This window comes from Schistocerca cancellata, chromosome 6 (assembly GCF_023864275.1).
Source record: "Schistocerca cancellata isolate TAMUIC-IGC-003103 chromosome 6, iqSchCanc2.1, whole genome shotgun sequence".
Classification (NCBI taxonomy): domain Eukaryota; kingdom Metazoa; phylum Arthropoda; class Insecta; order Orthoptera; family Acrididae; genus Schistocerca; species Schistocerca cancellata.
Genome location: NC_064631.1, coordinates 283,835,860 through 283,861,113, shown reverse-complemented (window position 1 = coordinate 283,861,113; position 25,254 = coordinate 283,835,860). Strand labels below are relative to the sequence as shown.

At 39.1% G+C, this 25,254-nt stretch overlaps 1 protein-coding gene across 1 annotated transcript in view; it reads right to left on the bottom strand.

Moving 5' to 3' along the window:
- The window catches only part of LOC126088116 (transportin-1), a 178,659-nt gene that overhangs the window by 67,540 nt on the left and 85,865 nt on the right, over window positions 1-25,254 (bottom strand). Inside the window, exon 9 of the mRNA XM_049906215.1 lies at window positions 16,324-16,476. Coding sequence (XP_049762172.1) covers window positions 16,324-16,476 — 153 coding nt within the window. The remainder of the gene's footprint in view (window positions 1-16,323; window positions 16,477-25,254) is intronic.

The window sequence follows — 25,254 nt, the reverse complement described above, 5'->3', positions numbered from 1 at the left end:
GAGGGTACCTCGTATGCGGCAAAGATGGGAATTCGCGTCTGACGAGGAGCGTGTGTAGATAGGTGCCGCAGAGAGGTTGGCTGCTGTGTCCCGACAGTGCCCACCGTCGGAGGTTCGAGTCCTCCCTCCGGCATGGGTGTGTGTGTTGTCCACAGAGTAAGTCAGTTTAAGTAGTGTCTAAGCTTAGGGACCGATGAACTAAGCAGCTTGGCCTCATAAGTTCTTACTACAAATTTAATTTTAAATCCAAAATACTGCGTCTCGGTTCTTACAATAGTGCAATAGGTGCGCACTGGTTAGATGTAACTGATGAGAGACTCCATCTCGGATTGTGGTTAAGGGTGAATCCCAAGCGCATGGCCACGAACAATTGGGAGCGGAAACTTAATGTCATCAGAACCTTGTTGAAGGAGCACGGCATGCGATCGTTACACCAACTGCAGAAAGTTCAGTTTATAAATACATACATACTTAGCAAAATATATCAAGTCGTAGCAGTCTTACCGATACCACAGGTCACTGCACATAAAATATTAGCTGTAGCCTCTTGGTATGTGTGGAAACAAAATATCTTCAAAGTACCCTCCACACGGCGACTTTGCAGAGTCAAAACGAAGGACTTGGAATTAAAGACGTACTTTTAAACTAATACATGCCACTAAGACAGGCATTACGAAACTTCTGTTCCTCTCGTTAGATCCTGGGGATAGGAACGCTCCTGCTAATGTAGCATGCCAGCCTAGATTACGTCCGAAAGTACTATGGCCATTGGAGCTGTATAAGACTTCCACCAGCACAAACCAACACTAGAACCGTCTATGATTATATTACCAGACATCGTTTTCACAAGCCAAATCCAGTAAATTAACCTACAAAAAAACTGGAGGAACGTCTGGAAAAATATCAACAATAAAATTCTACCAACTAGAGTCAGTGTCGTATGGTGCGACGTTGTAAACAAAACCATACCCACAGCGGAACGATTATGGAAAATCAAATTGAGACCATATCCATACTGCGACAAATGTCGGCTTGTAGGAACTGTAGCGCACATCATCTTATGTGAAAATAGAATCAGAATTTGGAACTGGACTAGGAAGAAATTAGCACTATCAACAGAACCGCAGAAAGTCATATACCGATAACTGAAGCTTTACAACCTGACTGGAAATGTTACCCGTCCGCTAAGAATAACAATTATTCGTGGCTTCTGGGACAGTTTCTGTTTTACGTCGTAATAAACAAAACTTAGAACTTAGAAGAGTACATGTTTTATATTACAGAAGAACATATTAAGCTGAAGACGAATAACAAATATAAGGAATGGTTTCAAATTTTTTTATCTATATGTGGGCTACAAAGAGGTGGACAGTTTTTTTGATTAGAAACAGAATACTATTCTTTAACTTTTTTTATTCCTGGAATATTCTTAAGCAGAATACTATTCTTTCACTTTTTTATCCCTGGAATATTCTTTTACGTTGATTCTAAAATCAGAACTGTTCTAATTTGGCAAAACCCCTCCGGCTCCGAAATTTCTTTCATTTGTTGAAAAATAAATGGCTTCGTTACAGACCTCATATGCATCCAGTGCATAATAACTTAAACTGTGAATATATTTCTGAATGAATGTTTGCTATGTATTTTTCCGTCACCCTTTTCACTGTTATAAGTTATGTTCTACAAGGAACGCACGCCATTGGAGGCTGCAATCTGTAATTTATTTTACGTTAATAACTACATTAATTTTGTTCTACAATTAAAGTAATATATGGTGATAGGTATGGGGGAGGCATTGTGGCTAGGCCTCGGATCTTCGACCCCTCCCCTCTTTGCCTCCACCTACCTGGTGCTGCAAGTCTTCCCAACTTAAAAAAAAAATAATAGTGCAGTGATCAGCACGTATGTCTAGTAAGCAGGAGGTCCAGGGTCGAAGCCCAGTCGGTCACAAATTTTCATCTGCCGTCGTTGCTGTATATCAACGCGCGGTGACAGTGTGGACGTCGGTCCTTCAATATTTAAGATGCAATTGTTTTTTGAGGCAATAGAGGTGATTTGCGAACATTTGTCTTGCCATCAATGTAACAGGACTTCAACGGCGTCCAACCCTTAATCATTGCTTTGTGGGAACACTAGCCCATGTCATATATATGCGAATCAGATTGTAGTTCATATTTAGTCAAATAACGAATGGTCAGTATACAAGTATGCCGGCCGGAGTGGCCGAGCGGTTCTAGGATCTACGGTCTGGAACTTCGCGACCGCTACGGTCGCAAGTTCGAATCCTGTCTCTGGCATGGATGTGTCTGATGTCCCAAGGTTTAAGTTCCAAAAAAATGTGTGTGAAATCTTATGGGACTTAACTGCTAAGGTCATCAGTCCCTAAGCTTACACACTACTTAACCTAAATAATCCTAAGGACAAGCACACACACACACCCATGCCCGAGGGAGGACTCGAACCTCCGCCGGGACCAGCTGCACAGTCCACGACTGCGCCTCAGACCGCTTGGCTAATCCGGCGTGGCTAGGTTTGAGTAGTTCTAAGTTCTAGAGGACTGATGACCTCAGAAGTAAGTCCCATAGTGCTCAGAGCCATTTGAACCATTTTTGAAGTATACAAGTATTTACGAACAGTAGAAGCAGCATTGCAGCTAACTGATAACTTAACCAAGTGCAACATAGAGTACCTGAGTAATCAGTCATTCCAGCTGCATTGCTGAGGGTAATATTTGCAAAGCAATTCATTGCAGAATTAATGTAATACCCCCACGATCTCTGTCGTCATACTGTATCATTAGCAGCCCACAAATGGAGTACTATGTTCGTTAAATCGGATGACTAAAGCTGAGGCCAAATAAAGAGAAGGGACAACGCCACAACACTATCTTTACTTTAAGTAGTCAGAACTAAATTATGCGTGCCACCATTAACATTACTGTAAGCAGTTTGAGAGAATACCACCACCACAACTACTGACAACCTGAGCCATATCATCACGCAGTTGTAACCCTCAGTTATTACAAGTTGCTGATGTTTGTCAAAAATAACGGAAAGCACCTCTGAAGTTCCATTTGCATTACGCCTAGGACGGAGGAGAATCCTAAATAACAGTAATAGGTCTCAAGTTCTTGCAGTTTGATATTAATGCAGTTCCCGATAGTTTCACACTAAAGGGTTCTTTTGGCTATCAAAATACTCATATGGGAATTATAAAAGTGTAATTGCTAGAGCGCTCAACTACCTTAATAACACCTAATTCTGGATTAATACGACTCGGAAAACTACGTTAATTTGGCATTTCCATCCATCACATGGCGTCTTACTGAATGAAGTCTGAAGTGCACGCACAGTTGCGTTGCCTGCCGCATGGATTCTGTGAAGTGTTGTGGCAGCTGGCAGTCAATGCTGAATACAGACATGTGCAAATATCCTCGGGGGAATTGGTCTTTGTTGAATTTTTTCCATACCGTAATTAGCACAATAACACAAGGCTTATTCTGCTGAAGAACTTGATGCCCACAAGTCCTTAAATAAGAATCTCCTAGCGGGAGTAATGCATGAAAGGAAACAGACTGTTGGACAAAAGAATGGACAGCTCCCTGCTTCATGCGTTTACGGTAGCGCCTACGATAAGAATCTGGTGTCATATTACGCTTCACAACCCTAAACTGTTAATTTTTTACTTCATACTAAAACAAAAGTGATGATATGAGAAGATGAAATGACTTTTATGCCTCTCAGGAACTTTAGTTTTTGGTGTTTATTTTCTCACTTCATACTAAAACACGGGCGTTAATATGAGAAGAGGAAATGAAATATACGCTTCCAAGGCACAATATCTCCTTGTGTGCTACTACTGCATACATGAAAGCCCTGGAGTTACTTTTTGTATGTGGGATAAATCTTGATATCACCTCACATGCCTTTGTGAGAAGGTCCCTATTTTCTTGGGATTCAAATAAAGTGGACATTTCATCACTGGTTAATATTCTGATGACTAGTGCCATGATACCTGTTGCAATTGCTCCATGGCACCTGTGAGTAGAGTCTCACGTTGGTTACTATAAGAACACGCAGGCAGTGATATCCGCTCACTGCAGTCAGAGCCAAGGTGATTTTTTTTCTGTTTATGGCGAAGCGTCTGCTGCAGTGTCCACGCTCAGCCAACATAAACAAATCGCGGCGGCATTGAGCACTGCTAACCGCTGCACTTGTAGCGAGCCTCGACAACAATAGAGCACTGTCTCTGCTAACGATACTATGGAGTTAATACATCTTACTTAACGTAATATGCAGGACGTGGGTTGGGTAAAAATTCAGTTTGTAACTTCCCATCGCATTAAAATACTTTACAGTCACATTTGATGCAATGTTTATTGTTGGTTGTCTCTCCAATGTTAATAGTATTGATTCAGATTGTGCGTGAACACGAAAACACACACACACACACACACACACACACACACACACACGCACGCACGCACGCACGCAAACAGTCATTGATTCCAGTGAGGGTGACAACTACTGTCTGTTGAACAACACATGCACCAGTCAATTCCTCAGCTGGCGTTGAGTGGATGAGATTTTTCAATTACCTTGCATTGCAAGAATTGTAAGGAGGAGAATGAAAGTAAATGGACTTGTATGCTAAAGAGCTGCGACAAAGCAAAGCTTGACCGATTATCAGATAATTGTCCACATGAGTTTTGTGGACGAGCATACTTTTAGTGTAGCGTGATGGTTTACTTCCCACAATACATTTTCTATATTCGTCCAAAGGTCACTTGCATTTGTAGGTCCACATGGCAATGACCTTGTTACCTCTGCCCACATATTCTCTTTCTTGTTGATGTTCGGTGATCATGGAACAAACGGCAACAGCTTTATTCTCTCTTGGCCCTGAAACCAATCTCGCACTGTTCTGCTATGATGGATGGGGCTCTGCTCCTGTAAATGAGCTGTTATCTCGTTAGTTCATATATTTATATTTAAATAACGTGTTTGTAATACGCATATTGGATTATTATTCTCCACGGTATTTAAGAATTCAGGCCTTGTCATAGATAAGTGATCTAGATTCAACAGTCCGATTAAGAATGGGGTTTACAAAATCCATCATATGATGAGAGTCGTATTCGGACACACAAATTCATATGATGGAGTAACAGGTAGGAACTGTCTAAGAAAAAGTGAGAAATATGTCTACTAGCAGCAATGTAACGTAATTATAGCCCATATGTATGTGATGGAAATACTGAATCGAACAATACACATCTATTTCAGTGATGGGATGATCCACCATATCGGATATGCTGATGACATAATGACAATAATAATAATAATAATAATAATAATAATAATAATAATCGTGTGTGGCAGATAGGGGAAACCCTACCCCATATGGTTGGTACCGAGGAAATCAAATACTGCCGGTCGAGGTGGCCGAGCGGTTCTAGGCGCTACAGTCTGGAACCGCGCGACCAATACGGTCGCAGGTTCGAATCCTGCCTCGAGCATGGATGTGTGTGATGTCCTTAGTTTAGTTACGTTTAAGTAGTTCTAAGTACTAGGGGACTGATGACCTCAGAAGTTAAGTCTCATAGGGCTCAGACCCATTTTAACCATTTTGAAATCAAATACTTGGGGTGAACCAAATACTAGCACAGTCCTGAACAGCTACTCAATCCGTTGAACCCAAAATCTAGACATGTCTGAGTGAAAATCACAGCTACCCTGGTCACCGTCTGTTAGGTCAATGAGCTAGGCTGAAAATATTTGCTTCCAAAGCTTCAACACCCTCTGGTCCTGTCCGGTCCTGGAATCACCCAGGCCAAACCAATGAAACACAAACAAATATGAACTGTGCAAGCAAAGTCAATTTTACCCTTGGTGGTACACAACCCAGCTGTCGACAGGCGGCAGTTGGATTTTCGGATTCTGCGGAGTCCAAGTTAGCACGGCAGAGAATATCTAAGATCTCTGGTAAATTTCCCTACAAGCAGAAAATATGAATTTGAAAACTAAACATCGATACATTGATCCAAATACGAAAAATAAATAATCTCACAAAAGAAATCAAGCGACAAAAAATTCTCATCCTCGCACTTCAAGAACAACGACTAACTGAGAATGATACCTTGCATTACGGAAACCATTGTATCTTCAAGAGCAAAATACAATAAAATGTAGCGAAAGGCGTACCAATCTTCGGCATGTCATTTCTCGAACACAGATCTATCATCATCTCTGTCAAAGAAATCACACCCATCAACAATCGACTTATGACTATACTCATTCAGAGCCCCAGTAAAAAATATACACTCATCAATGCACATGCCCCCACCCCCATCAAAAATAAGAAAAACACCGGAAATGTCGAAAAATTCGGCAACACACTCGAAGATACTATGAGCAAAATTCACCAAGATGACGTGAAAATACCAATGGGAGACACACTATTTGGGACAGAAAAAAACATATAGAAAAATCATTGGTACAAATTCAACACACTGAAACGCTTGCACACGTCTGACTGACATCTGCCAACAATTCAACCACAAAAGGATATCTTCCCACTTTAGGAAAAACCAGTTAAAAGCTAACATGCTTGGCTGTCAGGTGCAAGCTGCTTTCGTTCGCCTTTTGAGACTCGATGAAAGTCAGATTTTTAATTCTTTTGTAGCAGAACTACAAGCTGGCAGATACAAATTCAATAAGGGAATCTTAAAACAACACTCAAGCAAAATTCGTCTTACTACTTTCAGTAATCATTAGTGTCAGAGGAAAGCTATACGGTACTGCCAATTTCATAATGCCACTTTTGTTTTCTGCCGACATATTTTTTGTTGTAGTGAATACGTAATTTTATCTATTAATTATCACATTTTCATAATACTTGCGAATGATACAGGAAGTGAAGTAAATACAGATCTTTTTGGGGTCAAAAGTCGGTAATATCATACTAATTCTTCTTAAAATAGCCTCAATCGTCTTACAGACACTTTATGCTTCGCTACATTCTGGGACACGCGACCACTACGGTCGCAGTTTCGAATCCTGCTTCGGGCAGGGATGTGTGTGATGTCCTTAAGTTAGTTAGGTTTAACTAGTTCTACGTTCTACGGGACTGATGACCTCAGAAGGTAAGTCCCATAATGGTCAGACCCCTTTGAAACACTTTTGAACTGAATGCTTTATTAAGATAAGACTGCCGTCGCGATGTTTCTGTAGTAAGCTGAATTTAATTTGTATTAGTACAGTGAATATTTTAATTGCATTTTCCATTAGTTTACTAAACGCAACAGTAATCATCAAAGAGAAATAAATCAGCAGCAGAATTTTCTTTCACGATATCTAATACAATCTGACAATGCTAAATTTGTTTACAAATTCTACGCCCGTAGAATTCCACTCCTTCTAACGATGTCATTAAACCAGAGTAGTTTTAAGAGTATTTTCGTCTAGAAATGAATTGCCTCGACGATTGATCGATCAGGAGCGGGAAAGGTAAAATTTTACGAATATATGACAAGAGGGACAAGTGCTTGAGAGAGGACTTCCCTATCAATTCAAGTACCTGTGAGACAACTTTCCTATCAATCTCCTGGATGTTGTTGGCAACAAATTCCAGCTGTGTTGCACACCCCCCTTGAAGGAGAATTCTTAGCCCACAACACACTTTTGGAGATATCAGATATAAAATATTATGTTCACACTACTCTTTGCTCGAGTTTACGTCTTTTGGTGGAGCTTAGACTTTCATTTCTTCTTAGGAAGTTAACGATAAAGGCATTATAACACGTCACCAGTAACAGTAGTGCATAGGAATGCTCAATGAGCGACCTGATGACGTTCAATAATAGTCATTCCGTTAATTTTTGTTGTTTCGAATTAGAGCATGCAGTACTCCTACACCAGACGTCTGAACTTTGCCTGTTGAATGCAAATGTCGCGTGATGGTAAAATGGTAATCTATCACATATATCAGTAGTTGAGACTTCCTTAATGTGGAAAATCATTCATGCCAGAATGGTCTTTGGCGTATTTTTCGCAAAAACACTCGCTCCAAACACAATTCAAATATTTCTAGCTGCTTCCTCTGCGTTCACCCCTCTGTTATACCGAAAGTAAACGTTGTGTTGCAGATGTTACACCTTTTTCCACTTGAGACTCAATTTTACAATGCTGCACGCGAACATGCGACCTCAAGTTTAGAATGCCACTAGACCACGGGCTCACCCAGTCCGATAACAACTCTGAAGTAGACAACACTTCCTCCTAACACTTCCGCATCTTACAGTGTTGCCAGATTGTGCAGACAGACGGACTTATTTAGAGTTGTCAGGGGCGGTCAGTTTTATTGGCCACCTTAAGTGAACGACTCGGACTTAGTCTCTGCGGCGGCCGGCCGGCGGCCAGGTTTTATGTCTAAGACTGTACATTGCATATTTCGCATTACGAATGTATAAATTCGAATTCCACCAAACAACGCATGTTACTTTCTGAAGGACTGAGATAGAGATTGCGATGCACTTTTGTACGCCAGTCGTAGCTCATGTCATGTGATCTCGCCAGCCGATGACAGCGGATATTCAGAGCATAGGACACGTGATGTAGTCAGCCAATAGCAACATCACTGTTAAATAGCGCAACACACAAACAGGGAAAGGTAATGGTTTAAATTAATATACATACTGTTGCTACGAGAAAAGAAAAGCTCTCACGTATAATATTTGTCTCTAAGATTAATAAGCTGCGAGAGAAGCTATGCTTTCACACATAATGTTGATCTTTTTGTGCATGTTCCACTTCAAGATACATCACACAAATGCGCCAGTAAAAATTTTAACAACGACACAAATGTCTGATCTTCTGGGCTTGAAAATATTCTAAATGGTCGTCCTCAAAGATTCCATTTTTGAATGAGTCAAATGCTCTGTGATTTAAGAACTTCATCGGACACTCGCGCACAGAGTTCATCTTGCGTAAAAGGAAATTTACTTTGAAAGTAACGCTTTCCAAACAACCATTCGAAATATTTTCCCGCGACCTGTTAGAAAGAGATTTGTTTCAGCAGTTGCCAGAAAGCGCCACACTTTAGCAGCTACGATGACGCAGGAAACATTAAAAGATCTTACATTATGTCATAAAAGAAACCAGATATAAGAAGATACTCCAAGAGCATAGGAATTTTGTGAACTATACTAAAATGCATCATTCGGCTTAAAGTGCACATTTGCATGTCCAGATTCATATGTAAATTTTCTTGGAGTACAAGTACTGTATTATCTCATGTTTGGTTCTTTATTAAGGCATAATGCCATACGTGCTAGAAGATGAAAATGTGAAATTGAAATGCAGCGAACAGTTGAAACTAGTCAATAGTGTGGAACTAAACACTTCGTTTCAAATAAATTGACTGCCTCAGCAAGAAAGATTAATAAAAGTCAAATTTCCTTAACATACCGACAAAAATAACTTCATTGTTCTGCAAGGCGATTAATGCTTGACTGTCAGAAAGATGGAAACAAAATAAAATATGAAACTAAGTAAATATTTGAGCCTCCCGTAATTATGTAAATGTATTTTAATCAGAAATCAGTTTTGTTTCCATTTGACGTGAGAACAATGAACAAAGAGGAAACAGCAAAATCACTTAACGTGAACACGGGTCACGTAGAGACTACCACCTGCCCACTACAACTCAGACTGCTCTGTGAATCAGGTCCAGATCTACGATATTTCCAAACCGGGCCAATATTAGATAGTGGCGCTGCCCCTCCCTCGAGCGTTTTAGGTAGGGTACCAAAAATTTACGAAATCGACTTTTCAAAAAATCTTCGTTTTCTAGCGCACATATTTCTGAAGAACCTGATACATAAAACATATATGTTCAAGGGAACGTAAGACATGTTATTTGGTCTTAAGTGTGCCAAAGTGCACTGCCACGCCTGTTCACACAGCATTCTTCCATCGCATGTCTCTGTATCTTGCTCTGTGGAATTCAAAAATGTAATATTTTGTAATGGATGCCATCAAACTATATTCACACCAGTGGAAATTAAAATGTCCTGTGGTGCCTCTCCTGCCCCCAGTCGTCTGGTTTGACATTCTGCTCCTCTTTAAAAAAATTTCGCAATTAATACTGGACGGGATTATTGTAACCGGCAGAACAAGAACTCTTCAGAAAATCTGCAGTCTTTACTGCGTATTAGTTAATAACTTGGTGTTTTGTGTGGCATAAAATTAAATATAGGATACATAAAACGAGTAAAGACAAGAGAGAAGCAATACAGTACACATTTCTTCAATCTTTAGGTCCTAGCTTTTTTTCCTCTTCTATCTTGCCACAGCTTTATATCGCGTACTTTCCTTTCTGGGAAAGAATCTATTACCTCATCAAAGTTTTGCTACATGAAAAACAATGCCATTGTCTAATACTAGAAAAGCTGTTAATACTAATAGTACCCAAGACTGGTGTGGTTTCTCGATCTGAATAGAGTATTTTGTCACTGCTAGACAAAACGAAATAGGCCTGCCTAATATTGCAGCAATGTTACACACGCCAAATAAACGAGACTGTTTTGGCACAAATGTTCATTTTTATAATACGGCGGAATATAATTCACGAAGTACCAATATCAAATGCCTATTAGGCCTACTACAAGCAAAAAGTTTCATGTTAGGAAATAGTTTCACATTTCATTCATACACATAGCTTCTGAAGCACGAGATCGAGAAATAGTAGTACGAAATAGTTATATAAACTTGGAATCGTCATATTCTTCCGTAAGTTGTGGGAGTCTCCATTTCTTCTCCTTCCTCGTACTATCAATCAATCTTGTCATCATTAATTTTGTAACTATTCCTGCCAGTATCAAAACTTATTCTCTGGTTAACTTCACTAACCCTGCCACAATCACCGGTTTAGTTACTCCGCATTTTTTCTCCGATTAGGCGTTATTACGCGTTCGTACAACGTGTTTTCCGCGCTACTCCAAGAATAGAACTTTAGCGGCTGCTAGCCGGGGACTGTATAACTGACCCTTATAGTGTAGCGGTCTGGCCAAAAACTTTGTCAAAATTTCATTTTCTTGGATACACGGAGGAGAAAATACGCAATCTTTGTTGCCTGTTATTCCTGTTAGTCATTTATTTCCACTCTGGTAGTCTGAATCTATGGAATTCGCTGATCACTTGCAAACCGAGTCAACCACATACACAGCGATTGGCATTCACCTGTTCGGCTTTATTCCGCTCAGCTCGTATAGCCCCGTCCCCTTTTGTCTGCAGGAAAGTTTATTTCTAGATGCGACGGGAATTCCCCTGGCAGACATAACGTACACTATGCATGCATTCTAAAATCAACATAACGATTTTTTCAGAATTCAACTTAGAATTTGATCAAAAACCAACAGGGATGCGTTCAAAATCATGTGAGTAATAGATAGGCCAAGTGCACTGGATGCTATGCACTTTGTGAAACAAGGTAGTTTGTCTCAATAATACGAATGATGCCCCGGCCCCCTAGTTCCGGGTTTGTTGCGGATACGTGAATTGGCTGCTTAGGTGCACCAGTAAAATTCTTCCGCATAGCATCTGGCTGCTTGCTGCTATTGCTGCCACACTTCTATAGCCAGAAGCAGGAGAAGGTACTAATACCCACATGCGCATGAGCTCGCTCGTAACCGCCCAAACAATTCTAATGTAAGCAATTGTGACGTCACACTCATCGGAGGCAATTTGTTGTTATTAAACATTGCATAGTCTTCCTAAGGCCTTTCACACATTTTGCTGTTGGCAGACGCTTGTATGAGGACTGTTTTTTGTTGTTGTATATGGTGCATTTCCTTTGCAACTTAAGTTTTATTTTCGTTTCTTTTTTCTGACTTCGTTTTTATTGCTGCAATATTACTCTGGAGTAGCGAGAAACAGTAATATTCTTTGTTAGAGTATTGGTTCTTACCAGACAAATTACAAAAATTTAACTAAAAACTAAAACAATGAAAAATTCCCGGGTTTTTCCAGATTTTCTCCTGGATGAAAAAATTCCTGGGTTTTTCCCGGATCTCCCGGGTCATAGACACCCTGTACTTAGTAATGAGTTGACCTACAGACCTCCATTTTTATGCCTCTAGTATGTAAGGCACTAAGCTGATATAACGTATTGAAAGTAAGACACAATTTCACTTCTTATTAAAAATGTTGAAAGAGCAACTTTCCTTCAGGGCCCTTGAAGGAACTTTGATTCAGAAGGAGACATGCAGTTAATCTTAACATCTTTACATTAATGCGCTAACTGGAAAACGTGTCCTATGTACCAGTTTTCATCATGTTTCACAGCCACTTACTGTCCCACTTGCAGCTGCTCCAACGAAGTGTTTTCGCAAGCTGCTATAGCAACAATGGTACCATTAGCATCTGTTGAAAATATCTTCATTAGAACCCTGTTAACAGTTGTAACAAGAAATGCATAGTGCACTGTCCTTACTGTACTCAACCCGTATTCCAAGAAACCTTCATATGATTTGGTCCCCTGCGAAGAAACAAAGAACATTTATAAAAGCCCTGTATTTTGTGGGGTGCCCATGTGAACAGTGCAAAACATTTTTCTGATGTAATGGAGCTCCACACTCAGAAATGAAGAAGTTCAACTCACAGAGAACAGATTCATTTTAACACTTGCTCCACCTTCGCAGAGCACTGTCAACAGTAGCAGCTACTTCTGGTGTCACAGAGCACACAGTACATGTAAAAAGAACAGTTAAATACAGAAAGCAAAAGTGCTCAAAAGATGTTCACTTAACACTGTGAAACAAGACGGAGTGATGTTTTATGAAAACGGAAATTTTTCAAGACACTGTGCAGAAAGCAAAGCTTATGCTTCCTTCATGGTAGATAAGGATTCACATGCAGAAAAGACTTACTTTAATATATCTGGAAAAGTTGTACACAAAGTACAGGGTGTTAAAATGTTCTTTGTTCCTTCGCAGGAGATCAAATTGTATGTAGGTGGTGGTGGAGGAGGAGGAGGAGGAGGAGGAGATTAGTGTTAAACATTCTATCGACAACAAGGTCATTAGAGAAGGAGTACAAGTTCAGATTAGGGAAGGATAGGAAGGAAATCGGCCGGGCCCTTTCAAAGGAACCATCCCAAATTTGTCTGAAGTGATTTAGAGATATCATGGGAAACCTACATCAGGATGGCCGGACGTGGGTTTGAACACTGTATGTAGGTTTCTTGGAACAGAGCAACATGATTGCACAATGCACTTCTAGTCACTGCTATTAACACATTTCTAACTAAAAGATTTTCAACAGGTGCGAATGGGGCCACTGTTGCTATAGCAGCTACTGAAAATTCAAGTGGAGCAGGAAGTGGCTAAAAAAACCAGTACATAGGACACATTTCACAGTTATACCCTGAAATTAGAGATTTTGAAATTAACTGCATGCCGTCTTCTGAATCACAATTCCTTCCAGGCCCCGTAGTATAGATGCTTTTTGGGTCACCTCCTCCAACAGTATGTAAGGTGCATGTCCCATCATTACAAAGTCACAGTGCATGGTACAACTTCACAATATGTGCTATGAAAAGATCGTATCTCATACATTTAAGTGAATTATTTCATTCTTTGATCAAGATGTGAAGGAAAACAATGTTATATTGAGATGATGCACACCGCCACATCTCATCACACAAAACACTGATTTGAGTAATGAAAGAGGCCAAGAGCCATTTATTTGCCAATGTATAATATTTAACTACGCATTGTAATGATGTATTTTGATGATTTACAAGGAGAAATCAATACAGCGCCACTGACGCGCCTTAAGATACTATAGACTATTTCAGCGCCCATGTAGAAACATCGATATTAAAGACAGACTCTGAAGACATTTGAATATTATAAAAAACAAGTGCGCAACCCATCGTCCACTGCCGGACGAAATCACACTTTTTATCTCCTGTATAATACGGATGCACCATTACATAGGTGCCATTATAAGATTTGTAATTTGTTTAAGTATATTGAGAAATACTGTTATTTTCTTGCATGTGAGACTAGTATGTGTGAAAAACACACAGTGGTTAATGAATGGACATTTCTAAGTGATTTATACTTTTATGGACATAACAAACCACTCAGGCTCTGTCATTGTTATTGACCTAAGTGTTAGCATGTTATGTGTGTTTCAAATCCAAGCTCATAATTATAATGTCAATTACTCTAAATTTGTGTTTGTTTTAGTTGTTTGACAACCTTAATCATTTACTTTCTATGTGCCAAGTTTTTTTTTCTTTTTTTTCTTCACAGGTCCAACCCTGTCTGAAGTGTCATTGTGTGGACAAAACAGTCAAGGCCAACGTTAACATACTACTTTTATCCCCCCCCCCTCCCCCTTTGTAATATTTTTCAAACTTCTTGTAAACTGGCCCTTAGGTACATTTTCAGTGTGAGTGACATCTGGGAATTTCTTAGCAAACTTCACTTCTCAAATCCTACATCGCTCGCACAAAGCCTCACTGTTCCACAACGGTACGCAGCACTTTCTAAACGGGAAAGAGAGCCACACAAGTATATGCTGCTTCCCCTTCTCAGTCAGATGCTTATTAATAATAATAATATTTTCTTACATCAGAATATGCACGACAGAAGACTTTTAAAAAAATACTATTTCTTTCTTTGTATTTGAATTTGTTCATGAAACTGTTCTATGCACAATTTACATCTATGTATGCTGGTATGTGTGCAAAAAAGTGTTAATGTCTCATTACTGCTTGCATCTTTTCTTGTCTTTCACTGAAGTTGACTTTTTTATTTACAGTGTCAGAATAAGGATACATTACCATGTTTGTTCACCCAAGCTGTGTCTCAACTCTTTATGCTGAAAAGACATTTATAGTGAAATACAATATATACAGGGTTATTACAAATGATTGAAGCGATTTCACAGCTCTACAATAACTTTATTATTTGAGATATTTTCACAATGCTTTGCACACACATACAAAAACTCAAAAAGTTTTTTTAGGCATTCACAAATGTTCGATATGGGCCCCTTTAGTGATTCGGCAGACATCAAGCCGATAATCAAGTTCCTCCCACACTCGGCGCAGCATGTCCCCATCAATGAGTTCGAAAGCATCGTTGATGCGAGCTCGCAGTTCTGGCACGTTTCTTGGTAGAGGAGGTTTAAACACTGAATCTTTCACATAACCCCACAGAAAGAAATCGCATGGGGTTAAGTTGGGAGAGCGTGGAGGCCATGACATGAACTGCTGATCATGATCTCCACCACGACCGATCCATCGGTTTTCCAATCTCCTGTTTAAGAAATGCTGAACATCATGATGGAAGTGCGGTGGAGCACCATCCTGTTGAAAGATGAAGTCGGCGCTGTCGGTCTCCAGTTCTGGCATGAGCCAATTTTCCGCGGGCTACGCGTGAGACTTGCCCGCACGCGTTCAACCGTTTCTTTGCTCACTGCAGGCCGACCCGTTGATTTCCCCTTACAGAGGCATCCAGAAGCTTTAAACTGCGCATACCATCGCCGAATGGAGTTAGCAGTTGGTGGATCTTTGTTGAACTTCGTCCTGAAGTGTCGTTGCACTGTTATGACTGATTGATGTGAGTGCATTTCAAGCACGACATACGCTTTCTCGGCTCCTGTCGCCATTTTGTCTCACTGCGCTCTCGAGCGCTCTGACGGCAGAAACCTGAAGTGCGGCTTCAGCCGAACAAAACTTTATGAGTTTTTCTACGTATCTGTAGTGTGCCGTGACCATATGTCAATGAATGGAGCTACGGTGAATTTATGAAATCGCTTCAATCATTTGTAATAGCCCTGTACATTAAGAAAATGAATTAACTGCTTTCAGCTCACCTGTTCACAGTTCTGACCTACAAGCCAACCACAAGTATTTTAGGTACAATTTTCAAGGAACATACAGGGTTTTTATTTACCAGTTCCCTGTAGTTGAATGTGGAAGTGCATGTAACTGGAATTTTCATATTATTCTTTGCAAACGAATAAAGTGATTCAAGATACACTCTCTGCATGTAAGACTGCTATCAGATGTGTAAACATTTCAGCAAAAACTGAAGTTAAGATTCAATTGTCTTCATATTTGCATGTGATTGGACTGTAATAACTATTATAACATCAAATTGATAAGACTTTTCTTGCAAACAGACAAAGAGATCTTGACATGCACATGACTGCTAGGTGTTTTATCCTCTAATCGGAGAAAGAAAAGAAAGAGAGAGAGAGAGAGAGAGAGAGAGAGAGAGAGAGAGAGATATCAAGGTTTGTGTACCTTCAGCAATGGCACCTAGAGCAAGTATTCCTGATTCTTTTATTTCCCATTCTTGATGAAATAGTGTCTCCTTCAATATAGGTACCAGAACAGGTAACAGTTCCTCTCGGAATACATTTGCCAAAACATCCAATGCTGCAGCACTGCATTTCCCTGTGAAAATAATTTTTTTTGGTCTTAGTCATATTTGTTGGAGTGCAACTTTCATACATACAGCAATGCAACGAACGCTACAATCTATTTTCTTCTGGTCACATTAGTGCAACAGACTTACACAAAAGAGAATATGATGCATATTACTCGCAAGATTTAACTTCTGATGTAATCTATTTTACTCCAAGAGTTCCATAACTGATGTATAAATCTACTTTTGGTATACTAATATTTGTTTATGAAATGGAAAATAATTATTGAATACAGCATAAAAGAAGGTATGTTAAGGTGATTATGAAGTATGTATCAAACAGTATATTTATATCAATATCGGTGTCCTGTTAATTAGAGATCGGGAATGGAGAGAGTACAAGTCTAATATTGCAGGTTGCATACTTTAAAAATCAAAGCGCCGCTGTATCATCAGTGCTAACATTCATTCCCCCTGTAGTTCTATGGGTATGACAAGTCAGAGTTGAGCAGCTGCATTCACTTCATACTTGTCAACTGGTTCTCTCTTACTGAAGCATGCGGGAGTGTAAGGTTAATTACGACTTATTGTTAGTACAGAAGATGATACACAGTCTCGCTGCAGTGAAGGTGAAATGACTGACTGTCGGGATCAGATTGCCTAACGAAGTGGCGCCTTGAGACTGCATAGGGTGTAATATGAAAATAAATCATTGATGTAGTGTACGCAATCGAAAATATGTTCCACTAGAGGAGTGATGTCCAAACTAAGTTTCAAGCTAGAGTCCAAGCTTCAGATGAAAAACACACAAATTTCGAGTAATGCAAACAAAGTTGTTGTATTCTTGTTTATCCTACCTCCACCAGGCATCAAGCTAAAATCGGGCATAGAGCAGCATCACCATTATATCCCTGTGAGCGAAAAGTGTGCTATTTCTGTGTTCTTTTGTGCAAGGCAAACTTGTGTTTATGGGCAAATTTTACTGCTTAGGCTATCATTTCTTTCTGTACATTTCATTTTAAGTGTACTGTATGCATCAAAATAAGACTAAAATGTTAAATCAAGTTTTGTCCAAAATAGCTTTATTTTAGAGTGGTGCAACAGACAGGGATCAGAAGTACAACATACACAACACAAAACTAATTCTTCTCAGAAAGCAGCGACATGAAGAGACTTTTAAATTCAACAGAACTATGTACTGTATATTTATCCCAAAACATGGTCAAAGTGATGTTCATCTACATGAAGTCAGTGACATGCTCAACAAATTTCCACTGTCTGAATGTTGTGGGCACCATTCATCTCATTCTGCACAGTCATTTTCAATTCGATGCTGTAGTTGTGCTACATTCCCAACTGCAACACCATACACGAGCTCCTTGAGATGGCCCAAGGCTAGAAGTCCTGGGGGTTAAGATTCGGAGATCTGGTAGGCACAGATACTGGTCCTGCACGATCTATCCGCTCACTGGGGAACGCACTGCCGAGATACTCTCTTGCCTCCAGACTGAGATCTGGTAGGCCAAGATACTGGTCCTGCACGATCTATCTGCTCACTGGGGAACGCACTGCCGAGATACTCTCTTGCCTCCAGACTGAAGAGTGCAGGGACACAGCCATGTATGAACTATAAGCTGCTTTGTGTAGCGAGTCTAACATCATGAACTACATCGCCTAATTTATGTTCCAAAAACTGTAGACACACTGCCAGTCAGGTGCTGATGAATAACATGTAGTATGAGTAACCGACTGTCTATTATCCCACATCAAATGTTCACAGGAAAATGATATTGATAACTTCATACTGTAGTTCTGCAAGGATTCTCATACACCAACATGGGTACGTAGTGTTTCTGATACCTGTACAGTTAAAAAGGCTTTCATCCGTAAACAGTATCAGCCGAACAGTGGATCAGCACTATGGTGCTCAAGGAAGAAGGCAGGAGGTTGTGTGTGTGTGTGTGTGTGTGTGTGTGTGTGTGTGTGTGTGTGTGGTGGAGGGGAATTAGTGTTTAATGTCTGTTGATTACGAGGTCATTACAGACTGAGCACAGGGTCAGATTAGGGAGGGATGGAGAAGGAAAGCAACCATGCTCTTTCAAAGGAACCCATTCTGGCATCTGCCTTAAGTGATTTAAGAATACCACGGAAAATCTTAATCAAGATGGCAGGATATGAGCCAACCGTCGTCGTCCTGAATGTGAGTCCTGTGTGCTAACCACTGCAGTAACCCATTGCGTGGTCTGATGCTTGAGTAACCACTGACAGAAATTCTGAGGTCCAGAAGTAATATATGGGTGTCAGCCCCTGTACCTTCTGCAGGAATTACTATCTCCGAAGCAGGCACATTCAGCCGACAGAGGAACTCATACTTTGGCACTCATATGGTAGTTACTTATGGTTGGACCTTCATCTACCAATTCCAGGATGTTCTCAACAACCACCCCATCCAGCTGAAGCCGATTTAGCCACGGCGCATTACACACACTATATTTACCTTAAATTCCAGTCCATAGCCGTTAAAGTCTGATGGTTTCGTACTCTTCTGTTTGGAAACAATTCCATATACCGTTGTCTAGCAGCTGCTGCATTGCCTTCTGCTGCATTGTAAATGAGGTGCATATCCACTCTAGCACGACAGGGCGTTTTACCAAGTACTCTGCTCCACTATTAATATTCATACCGGGAGAAGGTGCATATCCATTGTAGCACAACAGGCAGTTTTATCGAATACTCTGCTCCACCGTTAATATTCATACTGGGAGGAGGTGCATATCTACTGTAAGGTAACAGGGTGTTCAATCAATACCCCTGCTCCACTATTAATATTAGCATGTTAGCTGATAATGGTAAATATTGTAGTAAAAAGGAGCAGATACTGTGTGCCCCAGTCTGTTTTTACGATAGAGGGTGCGTGAGCAGTAAGAACAACAGCAATGGTGAGTCTTCAAGGGATAAACACCATCCATTTGCTGCCCATGAATATACCCTTTGACACTGAATTGGTGGTGTCATGGGTGGCTTGGAGAAGAGGGCCATCAACAATGTCAACAAAGACCCGAAACAAATGAATAACTTTTTGATGTAAAATTATGGAACTTTGATGTACGGCATACGCGGCTCATGTTAATACATGAGTTGAACGTTTGGACTATTTCGGGTTGTAATTAAGCAGATCTGTCTTTGTGAGAGTGGAAGAATTTAAAATACAGAAAAGCGACGTTTATTTCATTGCTCGAAGAAATCATCATGATCTCAAATCTCAGCATCACCCTGCAAGAGATCAAAGTCCAGCAGAAGAGAGAGAGAGAGTTCGTACACAGCTCTGGGACAGAGTAGCTTTACCACCAGGAAAGTTCATAAATGCAACCCTACATAATCAAGAATAATATGAAAGTGAGTGAAGGATACGATACGGGTGAAACATACCAAGCACAAGCAACAGCTGAAATACGCCACTGTCTGGATTTATAACATTATATAACCAGCAACTTTTTTTTTTTTCCCACCGTATGTGGAGACGAATCAGCGAAACAAAGCAGGGATGCTGAGGAGATCACAATTTATTGGATAAATTTCAAAGATTTTAACATAACGTCAAGAAGATTGTATTTTTTTCCCTTAGCAACTATACAACAGCAGCAACAGAGATCTGGACCTCAATGAATAAACTGTCTCCCTTTTTTATAATTATTAACCAAATTCAGTCAAAAAACATTATCTGGATGTCTGAAATTTAATTTTCACATAGAAAGGAGTAATATATTGTGGGTATAAGAAACATTCAGCAGCAAATTACGATGACGTACATACATTTGTGACACATACACCATTACAAGAGTTTGGGAACAAGATACCCAATGTTATTGCAGATAGCAGACAATGCATCATCAATCATCACTTAGTCATCGACTACAAGCTGCACTGCGAGTTAAACGGCAGTTGCAGCAGCAGCAGCAGCAGCCAAAAACAACTATGCAGACGTTGACATTGCATTGGCAACTTGCATCTACCTTTGATACAGCAAAAATTGGTGAGAAGAATAAATTATTTTTAGTATCCTATAAAATACTTGATTCATGTAATTGAATGTAGATAGTAATAGCATATTAGGAATTAAGTATATTGCTACACATCAACTACTGAACTATTGTATCGACGTCTCAGCTGTAATTTTGCATGTAAAAACAGGCATAAACTGAGATGGGAAAGGTAGATATAACACCTTCAACTTAAATCTGTAGAAGAAAATAAGAGTATGATAGAGAATAATAATAGAAAATTAATGGATTAGAGTAAGAATGTTGGAAGCAAACAACAATAAAATTGTACAAAGCAATAAAATATTACTTGACAATATTAATAAGACTAAGGATATTATTATTATTATTGGACATGAATAACAGAGTGTCGGAGGAAATTCTTAGAACTTAATTCACGTCAAAGCTCACAGTACATGGAAGTAAATTAACAGAATTAGAACACAAAGTTAATGAGTTAAACAAAAAATCTACTATCAGAAGTATATTCAGTAGTTTCTAACGAGTTCCCGGAATATTTTTAAGATTTAAATCAAAACTAAGTAGGAACACACCGAAATTTCAAACATGAAGAAATGAAAAAAGGCATCAGAACAAGATAGGATGTCAAGCTGACAATCTACCTCAACTAGTTTAGAAGAAAGATTACAAGCATTTGTTGAACAAAAATTACAATATACAGTTGAATCAAGTAAATGCAAGACAACTTTTATGGATGACTATGTTAACCATCAACAGGAATTTCAAAAGATATGGGACATTAGGAGAAACTATGAAGCAATGGTAAGTAAACAAGTAATATATGCGTCTCTAAAGATATTTCGAGAGAGTTGCAAATTGCAAGTGGTTTATATTTGTCAGACCAATTTCCTAAATTTAAGCCAGAGATGGAGGCTCACCTGATATACTTTTTAAGAATCTTCTCACAATCATTACTGAGTAGGTGGGATAACCTCAAGAAAATTTATTTCGCATTAAGTTATTTAAACGGATATGCAGTGGCACAGGGTAAGGCCCACTTGGCAAGACTTACAAGACAGTTTGAAGCAAAAAAGTTCTACTGTTCAAGCACACAGGAAAAATTAACAGATTATTAGCTCCAAAACATTAAAATAGTTCTTGGGGTACTTATAAGAGGTAAATTGAGTGGCATCTTACAACAGCTAAATATTTAGATGATCCATTACACTAATCACCTCTGATAAAGGTATTAATGGGATGGCTATAACACTATGTACAATAAGGGATATGGTATAGAGGATGGACTAACAATGATTTTCTCACTTCATAGATGGATTAGATATGTTAAACACAGAAAGAAATGAGAGTTTTCATAAAGTGAACAAAAATTATATACCCAGAATGAGATTTTCACTCTGCAGCGGAGTGTGCGTTGATATGAAACTTCCTGGCAGATTAAAACTGTGTGCCGGACCGAGACTCGAACTCGGGACCTTTGCCTTTCGCGGGCAAGTGCTCTACCGACTGAGCTAATGAAACACGACTCACGCCCCATCCTCACAGCTTTACTTCTGCCAGTACCTCACCTCCTACCTTCCAAACTTAACAGAAGCTCTCCTGCGAACCTTGCAGAACTAGCACTCCTGAAAGAAATAATATTGCGGAGACATATCAGCGCACACTCCGCTGCAGAGTGAAAATCTCATTCTGGAAACATCCCCCAGGCTGTGGCTAAGCCATGTCTCCGCAATATTCTTTCTTTCAGGAGTGCTAGTTCTGCAAGGTTCGCAGGAGAGCTTCTATTAAGTTTGGAAGGTAGGAGACGAGGTACTGGCAGAAGTAAAGCTGTGAGGAACGGGCGCGAGTCATGCTTGGGTAGCTCAGTCGGTAGAGCACTTGCCCGCGAAAGGCAAAGGTTCGGAGTTCGAGTCTCGGTCTGGCACACAGTTTTAATCTGCCAGGAAGTTTCAAAAATGATATATCTTTATTGAGCCATTTGCAAAGTAAAGAGAAGCTAATTAGTGGACAGTACACAAGAATCTAAGTAAGACAACAACCCATGATAAGAAACATGATAATTCACAAGTTTTTGTATCCCATAATACATCTAGCACAAACACTAAACCTAAGAATGGGGACATAACCAGTCCTAGTACAAATATAGTTCAGAATAATTGTCCAATTATAATTACAGGAAAAAGAGTGAGTTCTGGATAATGGGCCAAAATCCAGGATGCAACCGATCAGTATTCGGCCTGTACATAAAAACATTTGTTGCTTATAATCATGAAATGCTTACTGCAGAATGGTTGTCAGAAGGAAATAAAGGAAATTGTACAAAAACCTATAGTAGTGGGGAAGTAGCACACAGAAAAGTAGAAATTTATATCAATTCAGAAGAATTAGTGACTGTTTGTAAAAAGGATTTCCTATTTTACCAGTAACGTGTGTGTACAGTAGGAATTACTGGTACAATTACTTAAACAAGAAACCTGAACAATTATAAATGTAGGCCCATTCTTTTTTATACAGACATTACTTTTAGTGCTTAGCATAAATATGAAAATATTACTAGGTGTAGAATTGCTGCGTAAGTACAAAGTGACTTTGGATACTTTTACAACATCATTAAAGAGTAATTTAGATAATTATAATTTTGCATTATCTTTTAAACCAAATCCATTAGTAAGCAATGAAAACCAATTATTAACATAGCTGTGTTTAGTGGCTAGTGCCAAAACATTAGAGGAAGACAGTACAACAGCTTTACATCAACTGTCTCCTGCTAACATACACCAACTGATTTATCAACAGAACAATAAAAGGATGATTTATATCAAAATATATGTACTTGTGTGGCAGTTTTTACAGACAAATGAGGCATTATGGGTGACTATATACGTAGTTTTAAGATAAAAAAGAACCATTCTTTTGCAAACCTTATCTAGCACCTTGTAAGTTTAAAAACAGTGGTACAAGAAGAAATCGGCAAAATGATACACACCCAAGTAATAGAACATAGTGTTTACAGTAATCCATCACCAGTAGATTAGTCAGCTTCAGGCAGAGAGTGACTCAAGTTGGACACACAAACATAACATAGATGCAAAGAAACTGAATGCGATTTGGTCTGTAAGTAGAAGAGTTATTGGCAAAGTTCAAAGAAGTCAAATGCTTTAGCTCAATGGATCTGATGAACTGCTACTGGTGGGTAAGATTAAATTAAGATTCTGAACAGCATACAGCATTTTTATGCAATTGGGAGTCTTATCAACTTAAAGTGTTATCTTTCGAACTAAATATTTCTATTTCAGTATTTACGGGAGCGCTTTATCAAGCTCTGGGAAGAGATCTGTTACAAGAACTTTTAATTTGGGTAGACAAAGTTTTATTAGTACACAAGACTTGAGAGGAACACTGTGGTTTATTAACCACGTATTCACAAAAATTCTATGAAAAATGAATAACTATTAAATTAGCAAAGTAACATTTAGGTTGCGAAGATAAAGTTTCTAGGACACCTAGTGTGAACAAATTGTATAAAACCAGGCTTGGACTGAATAAAAGCTATTAAGGATTATACAAAACCACATAATGTAAAACAGTTATATTCAATTTTGGGACTAGCAGGATCCTATTATAGATATGTACACAGACGAGAAATGAATGATCTATGTTTACTTACATAACTCAAACAGAGACCTGCACTACAAACAAGAGGGAATTATTAGCTGTCATTTGGAGTACACAAAAATGTGAAACACTTATTTGGCATTCACACTTAGTAGTACATACTGATCATCAAAGCGCTTAACTTATTAATGGAAAGCAGATGCACATGCATTTGATAAGATGGGTATTGTTTCTTCAACAGTTAACCATAAACATAAAATGTATAAAGGGTTTTACAAATCAAGTTCCAGATGCCTTGTCAAGGTTACCTCTGGGTATGAAAGATACAAAAAGAACTAAAGCACCTGCAGTAGCCTTTTTAATTAATTAATTTCTTACGTTTAAGCTATACAAAGAATGAAGTACAAAACTTAGGGCAGATAAGACAAGGATTAGGGGAGGATGACTATTTTAAAAGTAAACTTCAACACTGGGAATAAGAATCATTATTATCATTAGAACAACACCTATGGGTACTTGTGAATAAAATGTTATTCTGGAGAAGAAATGCACACATGCAATATCAGAAGCTATCCACTCAGATCTAGTTACTATGGTTCACACTTAAAGGCTATGGTCACTTTGGTACATATAAATGTGGAAAACATATGAAAAAGTTTTATTGGAAATGCCAATATTGTCAAAAAGCTGAGGATGATAACAGTGGCATTAATTACACAATTTATCCTATTTTACTGAAGAGTTCACATGACTTAAAAATGGCATCGGATTTTTACAGCCCTTTAGAGATGGTTGGGGGAGGTGTAACATATTTACATTATTTTACGATGTTGGTCAAAGTGTATCACACTATATTCTATTAAGCATACGAACACAGGTACAGTGATTAACTGTACGCATAATTACTTTGTGGGTGTTGGGAAAATGAAAAGACTTAACTGAGAATGGTACACAATTTACAAGTAAAAATTTTAAGGAGTTCTTAAGCTTGGTACGACGTACATACTATATCAAAGCATAGCCCAAAACCGAACCCATATGAATGTATTATGAAGGAAATTTGAAGGTTTTACAGGACATGTTGCCCTACCAAACATACCACCACTTGGGCACAAATGATACTGGCATTTCACGTTATATGGAATGAGTTACCACATCTATCTACAGGTTTAT